The 10,485-nt window shown below is 36.7% G+C and overlaps 1 protein-coding gene across 1 annotated transcript; it reads left to right on the top strand.

The window, feature by feature from the left end:
* Positions 1 to 2,586: 2,586 nt before the first annotated feature.
* Positions 2,587 to 3,162, top strand: LOC141628463 (uncharacterized). The gene has a single exon (XM_074441605.1). It carries the CDS (start codon positions 2,587 to 2,589, stop codon positions 3,160 to 3,162), a length of 576 nt encoding a protein of 191 aa, XP_074297706.1.
* The last annotated feature ends 7,323 nt before the right edge of the window (positions 3,163 to 10,485 follow it).

The following is a 10,485-nucleotide window of genomic DNA, read 5'->3' as shown; positions in this document are numbered from 1 at the left end:
CTCCCCTCCCTTCACCTCCCCTCACTCCCCCTCCCCTCCCTTTCCCTCCTAAAATTGTATCCAAACGGACCCTAAACATCTCAAGACTTCTAGCCTAAACAAAAATGTGATGATCGTCAACCATATATGTGTTAAACATATTTAAGAAACTAACACTGTGTACAATAAAAACTTATAGTACATCGTTAAAAAAACGCATTTAACAAGGAAATTTATGTCAATAATTTCGTTTGTTTTTACAAAAAGAAAAATTATTGTGGAGTGTCAAAATTGATACATGAATTGATTATTGATACAAACTTCGCATATAACAAACAAATAAACCTTGCTGATGATATAAACAAATCTCATGCATATTGAAAATAGAAGAAACAATGTATATAAAACAAACCTTAATTGATGAATTTCTCCTTTGTCAACATTGTTCTGATAGATAAAGAGACAATAAAGTTGCAGACATGAAAAATTCAAAAAAATGCTATGAAAGTGATGACTTATTACTGGATGAGAAGAAGACGATTTTAATATTTTGGAGATTAGCAATTCAATGGGGTTACTGGTTAGTCGTCGTTCTCTTTTAGGGAAGATGGGAGTTACCTCAAGTTATTGAATAGATAGATGGTTTTGAATTAGGTTTTTTTTTTTTTTACACACGTTGTTGTGTAAGACCACTTTATCCATAAGACTAATTCAATAATAAAAAGCCCAAATAAATTAATTAATAAACATGTAAAAACTTATTTTATTTTGGTAACCTAAAATTTTATATTGATATATTGTATATTTAGATGTGTTAGTTTTTATCCTAAAATGTCGAGTCGTTAAAATAAAATTAAAATATAAATAAATATAGTTGTTTTCTTTGGGCTTCTCTCCTTTTGGGTCAGTTTTATGCTATAGGACGTTCCTATAGGAGAATTGCTGTTTTTTTTATTTTACAAAAATATTTTTTTTGGACTTTTAGATATTGGACTGGTCTTATGGTCGGGATACGTCATTGATAAAATGGGGTAGGTTATATCACAAATTCTTGTTTCAGACCGACATTTTTGGTCTTATTTGTCAGACGGATAAAATGTTGCCATTTTTTAAGAAAATGTAACCAATTAATTCTCAAAATGTTATGACTAGAGGTGTCATTTTTTACCCTGAAAATTATGTGAACAATAATGGTAACATGTTATAAAAAAATAACAACATTTTATTGTAAAATAATGACATGTTACCCGTCTTATTTCAGACCAAAAACAATGGTTTTAAGAAAAACGGACTGAGGTTATATAACTAGGTCATGAATATAATAGTAGTTTTTATTTTTAGTGACCTAGGTGAAAGTTGATCATTGATAAAGATGGTCTAAGATACACCAATCTCAACTGATACCAACATTTTTACATACACAGGGTAGGTAAAATATAGATCAGCGAAAGAAGATGAAACAAACACTACACATAATTGAGAAGGAAAAAACAATTGAACACATTACTATTGAGGTATGAACCCGATTTCTTTGTTTTTTATAAATGTAGATAAAAAAAAAACAGAGCAACACTTAGTAACACTAATTTAATAACAATCTGCCAATAAAGGGGAAAAAAAAAAGAGAAACAATATAATACTTGACTTAGAAATATTGGGAAATGGATAAAAAAAATCATTTCACTTATGCATATAGCTACAATAAAATATGAAGTATAAGAATAAGGACTGCGACAATACATTGAAAAAATTGGATATAATGTGGGATCAAGAGTTACACGGTCATACAAAGCGACGATGAAGTAGGAGGCCAATTATTCACCAGCGAGATGCAATAGACGTCCAATTACATAGCTGTGAAGTTTCATTTGGTTTCATCTATGACAACCCACCAACACTTGAGTGATCACCGCAACTACACTTTACCTGCGCGAGTGAAAATTAAGGACTATGAGAAATTCTAACATCAGAAGAACAAAAATTCAATTATTCATGAAACAGATGGTGAATCATATTAATAACAAAAAATCATGAAAATTAACTGCCAAAAAAAAAAAATTTAAATGCATAACCCATTATCATGAATTCCTGCAAGCAAAAAATTACCAGAATTGATGAGGGAAAAAATTCATCTATTCATGTATCAATTTTTGTAATATGGTTGGTTAGATGAGAAGACGAAGGCAACATGTTCACTATTTGATGATCACTTTATTAAGATAGAGGAATAACTAACTAAGAGGGTTAACTAACTAAAACTAACTAACTCTAGTTAGTTATATCCTAACAAACTATCTAACTGATGAGCTGACTATATAAGCAGAGTAATCCCTTCATTGTAACTAACTTTAATGGTTTACAAAATTACATTCAATAATAACTTCAATATTCTTTTTCATCATTCATATTACATTCATATGATTACATCAATGGAATTCTATATGGTATCAATCGCGAGTTCGATTCTGGGTTGTTAAGTTCTTTATTCTTTCCGCTGTACATTCATCATCTTACTTCATTCTGGTATCGATTTTTCTTCTTCTTTCTTGCTTCAATTCTATCATCTTGATCAAATTCTGTGATTTCACTTGATTGTTAATCATCATAATGCCTGAGAATATTGATAATTCTGAAGTTTCTCCTTATGCTTTCTTTGATGACCCCTTGTTCCTCTCTACCAATGATCAACCTAACTTGAAACTGATTGATTACAAGTTTAATGGTAGTAATTTTCTGAATTGGAAGAGGGATACATATGTGGCTTTGATTTCCAAAAACAAAGAAGGTTTCATAGATGGGTCTGTTAAAAAGCCCGACAATTCTGATAAAAAGTTCCATCAATGGATGCGTTGTGATATACTTGTTAGGCATTGGATGCGTAATTCTATGGATGATGACATCAAAGAAAATATGTCTTATGCTAATTCATCCAAAGAATTATGGGATGAGTTGATTGAAAGATATGGTGATGTTAATGCTATAGAGATTTACCAACTTCGCAAAGATTTGAATGCTATCAGTCAGGGTAATACACCTCTGGTTGAGTATTACAGCAACATGAAAAGAACATGGGAGAACCTTGACACCCTTGACCCTATTCCCACTTGCACTTGTGGAGCATCAATTCTTGTACATGTCATTTTGCTCAAAAGAATTCTTGACAGGATACACATGGCAAGTTGATCCAATTTCGATGGGCTTAAACGGTGGGTATGAGGGTGTTAAGACCAACATTCTCGTCCATGGAGCCCTTGCCACCTCCGAACAAAGCATTGTCTTTGTTACGAGAAGATAGAGAGAGAAGCGAGATATCCGATCCGTGGATGTCCTTGGTGAAGCCAATGCTTATCTTCTTTGGGGTTGAAGTCGACAACGGACCTCAAGAAAGCTAAGACCGACGGATTGATTGATGATGATCTTTGAAATTATTGTGCCTAAGAAATGCACTCATTGCAACAAGAAAGGACATTCTATAGATGAGTGCTTTCAGTTAAAGACTTGTTCTTACTGTGGCAAGAAAGGTCACATTCAATCCATCTGTAAATGGTATAAACAAAGCAGAAGCTTCAGAGGTAGAGGCAGAGGTGGTTATGGTCGAGGAAGCACTACTAGGGGTGGTTATACTGGCAGGAATGCTAATAATGCAGATGTTATGCAATATGATGACTACCTACAAGATGATCCTCTCATGGATTTCTCCTCTAATTCTCAAATTAACACAGCTTTTAACTCTGACATGGTTGATGGCATTGTTGATTCTGTTGTGCAGAGGGTTATGAAAAGCTTTGGTGATAGGACCAGCAACAATTCTGTGTCTACTGCAAATTTTGCAGGTAAATACAGATGGTCCAATGCTGTGGTTAATTGTTTTGACACTCATAATTGGATTGTGGATACTGGAGCTTCAGACCACATGACATCTCAATTATCTATTTTGAGTAATATTCAGAATTTGGCAAAACCTCTCATTGTAGCTTTACCTGATGGTAGTATCAAGTTTGTCTATCAAATGGGGAGAGTTTATTTGACCCCTACAATTACTTTAGAGAATGTACTAGTGATTCCAGGTTTTAGGCAAAACCTCCTTTCTGTTAGCAAGCTTGTTGAGAATTCTAAGATGACAGCAATATTTACTCCTACTGAATGTGTTTTACAGGACCATTCAAGTAAGACCATTCTTGGGAGAGCAAGAAGAGTGGGAGATCTTTACAAGCTTAGGCCAGCAGCAGGGAGCATGTTTGGCAAGAATAAACCAGTAGCAGGGAGCTTAACTGGCAGGAACACTAGTTTAAGTAATTGTAGTTTAGGTCATAATCAGCTTGTTAATACTAGTAGAGGATGCAATGTAAAAACTATTGATGCTCAGTTGATTCATGATAGGTTGGGGCATAATTCGCTTGAGAAGCTTCAGCATGTAATTGGATTAAATAAACAAGCTCTTAAGAAATTTCATTGTGAAACTTGTGCATTAGTCAAGCATCATTCTCTTCCTTATCCAAGGAGTATTTTACATGCTATATCTCCTTTTGATTTGTTACATGCTGATCTCTGGGGTCCTTATAGGACAGTGGCATTTAATGGTGCTAGTTATTTTCTCACTTTAGTAGATGATTGCTCAAGGTCTACCTGGACATTCTTGCTACAAAATAAAATGCAAGTCCCAGCAATTTTGAGACAATTTTTAAATCAGATAAACACACAATTTCAGAAGAACCTCAAAGTCTTTAGAAGTGATAATGGTTCAGAGTTTATCCAAGCTCAGTGTCATGAATTGTTTAGTGCCAAAGGAGTCTTGCATCAAACAAGTATGGCAGGCAGGCCACAGCAGAATGGCCGTGTTGAAAGGAAGCACAGGCACTTAGTTGAGACTGCTAGATCTTTGAAATTGCATGCTCATTTGCCTGCAAAATTTTGGGGTGACTGTATCTTAGCAGCTACCTATCTTATTAACAAAATGCCAACAATAGTGCTTAATTGGCAGACTCCATATGAAATTTTATTTAGTCAAAAACCAAAGTATGAAGAATTAAGGGTGTTTGGTTGCTTGTGCTATGCAAGCATTCCATTGGGACAGTCTGATAAGTTTGCAGCAAAGGCAAAGAAATGTATAATGATTGGGTATCCATTTGGCAAGAAAGGATACAAGGTTTATGATTTGGAGACCCACAAATGTTTCTTTAGCAGAGATGTGACATTTCAGGAGCATATTTTCCCATTTAAGCCAAGTGAAAAGGATCTGTTATTACATTCAGAAACACAGCAAGTTTCTGATGATCCCCTGGCATTAGTTAATCCTGGAGATTCTCAATGTCTTATTTCACACAGAAGTGTTCAGATACCTGAAACTACACCTGCTGTACAAACTGCTGGGGTACCTACTGCAGTCACTACAGACGTTCTAACAAATACTGTTGATGTTACAACTACTGATGGGACAACTGCACCAACTGCTACTGCTACTACTGCAGACAGTACAGTCAGAAGATCTTCCAGGCCTGTGATTCCAACAGGAAGATTAAAAGACTATCAGTGCAATATTAAGCTTCCTACTAGGACAGCTATGACTCCAGCTAGGCAAGCACTTCATGCATCTATCTTAACTGATCTCAATCAATTTGATCCAGCATATGTTGCTTCAATCTCTAATGTTATGATTGAACCTGAGCCAACACATTATACTCAGGCTATAAAGAATCCAAAATGGGTTGAAGCCATGAACTTAGAGTTGGCTGCCTTGGAAAAGACACAAACATGGGAGTTGACTGAACTGCCCCTTGGACATAAAGCAATAGGACACAAGTGGATATATAAAATAAAGTACAAAGCAGATGGAACAATTGAAAGATACAAGGCAAGGTTAGTTGCCAAAGGCTATAATCAAGTTAAAGACAAAGATTATAGGCATACTTTTTCACCAGTAGCCAAGTTCACTACTGTCAGGTCTCTCATTGCTCTTGTATCAGCAAAGAAATGGGTTTTGCATCAACTAGATATCAACAATGCATTTTTACATGGATATCTAGATGAGGAAGTGTATATGACAGTTCCTCAAGGATATGATAAAGCAAGACCTGGTCAAGTTTGCAAGTTAAAAAGATCTTTATATGGCTTGAAACAAGCCTCAAGACAATGGAACAAAGAGCTAACTAAGCACTTGGTCAGTGAAGGATTTCAGCAGTCCAAACATGATTATTCCATGTTTACAAGGAAAGATCCCAAAACTGGAGATTTTCTTATTGCCTTGGTTTATGTGGACGATGTGTAACTCACAGGGAGTAATGCTACACAGATTCAGATGGTAAATGATGGTTTGCATACCAAGTTTACAATAAAAGACCTAGGTCAGGCAAGGTATTTCTTGAGATTAGAGATTGCCAGGAATGACACAGGAATAATCATTAATCAAAGGAAGTATATCTTGGATATACTTAAGGACATAGGGATGGAAAATTGTGCAACTACTGAGTTTCCACTACCAAGAGGACTACAGTTAAGCACTGATAAAGGAGAACTGCTAAGTGATCCAGAACAGTACAGGAGATTAATAGGGAGACTATTATATTTGAGCTTGAGCAGGCCTGATATTTCACATTGTGTTCAGCATCTGAGTCAGTTCTTAGCTCAACCAAGAATGCCTCATCTCACTGCATCATTGCACATCATAAAATATCTCAGAACCACAGTGAACATGGGTTTGTTCTATCCTGCTCAATCAGACATGACATTAAGAGCATACACTAACGCAGATTGGGCTCAATGTCCATTTAGTTCCAGATCATTGAGTGGTTACTGCATATTTTTTGGTAAAGCTTTGATTTCGTGGAAAACGAAGAAGCAAAAAACGGTTAGCAAGAGCTCTACTGAGGCAGAGTACCGTAGCATGTCATCTACAGCAAGTGAGCTAGTTTGGTTAGCAGCTCTACTTCAGGAGATGCAAGTCAATGTTCCTCTTCCAATCCCACTGTATTGTGACAACAAATCTGCACAATCTATTGCTATGAATCCAGTTTCCACGAGAGAACTAAGCACCTAAATGTGGATTGCCATTTTGTGAGGGATAAATAAGAAGAAGGATTTCTCTACACTCAGCATGTCAGCTCTGAACAACAACTAGCAGACATAATGACTAAACCTCTAGGAGGACATCAACACAAGCTGCTCTCTTCCAAGCTAGGACTTTTACAATTGAATAAGGATTGTCCTGCTTGTAGGGGGGATATTAAGATAGAGGAATAACTAACTAAGAGGGTTAACTAACTAAAACTAACTAACTCTAGTTAGTTATATCCTAACAAACTATCTAACTGATGAGCTGACTATATAAGCAGAGTAATCCCTTCATTGTAACTAACTTTAATGGTTTACAAAATTACATTCAATAATAACTTCAATATTCTTCTTCATCATTCATATTACATTCATATGATTACATCAATGGAGTTCTATACACTTTATCGCTTGATTTGCTTCACTTTCTAACAATGCAGAAATAAGCTCTCCCGAGTCCCGTCTTCTAAGAAATATCACCAACCAACTCAATGAAGACTATAAACATATTTTCTATTATATTTATCAATCAAAACCAAAAAGAAATTTCAAACATAAAAAAATTGGAAAATTAATAAATTAGTACTTTAAATATGAACAAATTAATCATCAGAGAGAACGCCACTGAAAAAACCCATGCACATATGATCGATTCCTTCAGCAATATCCGGTTAATGTGTGTTACTACAATGACTTTTAACAATAATCAGTCATTGCTATTTTCTTTATGGGAAGCAGGGTGATAGTGAATTAGTGAGTGATATTATGCCGAGTGTCAGATTATTAGCTTAAAAGATGAAATACAAAATCAGGGAAACTGAATTTTGTCGATCCTCCTACTATAAAAAAATTGAAATTATGCTTTTAGTCCGTTTGAAAGAGATGAGATAGTGGTTTTGTTAGCGCTTAATTTAGTTAGGGTATTAAATTTATCATTGTAAGGGTACTTGAGCACATGACCTAAGAATGGATGTTGGATCTAATCAAGGTGTTCAGAATAAAAGAAGAATGGAGACCCCAAAGGTAAACGATAGATCAGAAGGAGTCGTAAGCGCTCAAATGCAGTTTCAAGGGATGTCGGCGGTTATCAAACCGCTCCCCACAAAGGAAGTAGTTGCAACGAAGCGGTGAAGACTGCCTATATAAGGAAGCATTTACCAAAACAAACGACACACAACTCAAACAACTATTAACTTCGTCTATCCTTAGATCGTAGGTTTTAGTCTATCTTAGAATAGATTTAGATTAGATTAGCATGGTGAAACCATCCATCCATCAATGGAGGTAATTAGATATCTATCTCTTAGTTTGTAATTTAGCATCTATAAGTATTTTTGTGAAAACTCTATTGACGTTGTGTAATTGACATTTTCTTAATATATAAGTATCTTTGAAGATTACGGTATTTAGATTTTAAGAATCATATCATTCACCCTTGGATGCTAAATTATATAAGTAACTAGTTTTAAGCCCGTGTAAAATTGCACGGGTATGTATTTGGGCCAGTATTAATGGTTTTGGATGTATATTTGTTTTTGCATTTCTATTGTACTTATCTAGTTGGTCTAAATCTACGATTTACATAATTTATGTTTAAATTTGTTACAAACACGTGTTCACATACACTTGTTTATAAGGAAATAACGTAATGTACTCTTGTAAATAAAAATTACATACACAAAATTTTATACATCCGGATAAAAGAAATATAATGTAATATAATCAACTTTAACATATATATGTAATTCATTTGCGTTTTATGTTCGATCCCGTATATAAATGTTATTCCTTCTTGAAATTATGTAATTTTATTATTATGTAATTTTGTTTTAAAAATTATGTAATTCAATTTCATTTACTCGCATTTGTAATTCATTCTGCATATATGTTATTAATTTTATTTACACGGAATGTATAAAATTATTTCATAATATTAATTCATAGAATTTTTTCATAATATTATTTCATAGAATTTGTTGCAAGACGGAATTTATCGCATGTTTGAAAACACGGAAATCTGAAGAAATAAATACATTGCACACTCACGGGTCCCACCATAACATGAATTTCCAAAAAAAAAACTTCATTAATGATGTGGCGCGCTGAGGATTGAGTATTGTCTTTTGTATTAATATAGATAAAATTTAACACTGCTTATTAGATCACGCATCTACAACCATGGCTCGAACCCTTATTGATGGGGCATATTCTGCACCGCTGACCAAGTCAACATATCGAGCAAGGTCAAAGATATCCACAGCAAGTCAACGACTTAGACAGCCTAGCCGATGCAGCCCATCGGCCTGTCTCTTGGGTCTCGGCCAAGCAACCAGCCAGCCGGGACACATATCCGCGTACTCATATCCAAGGCCCCTCGGCCGGCCTGCCATGGTTTCCTCGGCCGAGGGTATAACGGTATTTCCACCTGCTAGCCACTTGGCCACTTGGCCACTACGTGACAAAAGGTGAAAGTCTATAAATACTCCTCAACCTTCATTGAGGAAAGGATCCACACTTTAACCTAAGAATTACTATTCATCTGGTAATATCTCCCTTATCTCTCTACAATACGCATTTAGCCAAGTGACAACTTATCCCTCTAAGTTTACTGACTTGAGCGTCGGAGTGAGTACGCTTGGTCCAAAGCCAAGCCCTCAGTTCGTTCATTGTTGCAGGAGAGGCCGAGAGGGACGATAAAGGCAAGAAGGATTCAACTCAAGGCATCATTCTACAAGCCACGGGTGGTAACGATACTTGCTCTGGAATTACACCCGGAACAATTGGCGCCGTCGGTGGGGAAAGCGACACTAGAAGCTAGTCACATTCATTCCCAAACAAAAAAAAAAAAAAAAAAACCCACCCAAAAAGCTAAGAAGATGTCGAAACAACAAGAAGCATTCGTGACTGACGAAGCCGAACTCTACCAAGATGATACCGTCCACAAATCTGGGGTCGTGCAACCCTCTGCCGGCCAAGTAATCCAACCGGAATACGGGATGCCGATAATACCAGACACACCGCTGCCTGCCAACCAGGTCACCATCATGGGACATGTGGTTGATGCAGCAAAACTGAAGATGCTCCTGGACCTAATTAGTAGTACGCCCGCTCACACTGTCACACCGACAAGAGCGGCGGAAACCGTCCAGGAGACCAGGGCCCAAAATGTGACTCCGAGAAACTTAAACGGAGCACTAGGAGAAGCTGACCCTGCGAAGACGCCGGGGGAGCCCAAAGTGGTCGTGGTAGACCTAAGTCCTTCCCGCACTCGTGGGAGGACAGCGTCGCCGCGGCACGCCGGCACGAACGAGGCCTACCCCAAAGGAGCCAGAGGAGTCCGACTCAGCAGAGTCGAAGAAGAAGCCCGAGTCGGAGAAGGAGTCCTTCCCGCTACGAGGAGAGGAGCCGGACTAGGAATGCGAGGAGTCGATCGCCGCGTGTCATTCGACATGTGGTCAG

The sequence above is a fragment of the Silene latifolia genome, chromosome Y (assembly GCF_048544455.1).
Source record: "Silene latifolia isolate original U9 population chromosome Y, ASM4854445v1, whole genome shotgun sequence".
Taxonomy (NCBI): Eukaryota; Viridiplantae; Streptophyta; class Magnoliopsida; order Caryophyllales; family Caryophyllaceae; genus Silene; species Silene latifolia.
Note: the sequence above shows the minus strand (reverse complement) of the source record. Positions and strands in the feature narration are given on the sequence as shown.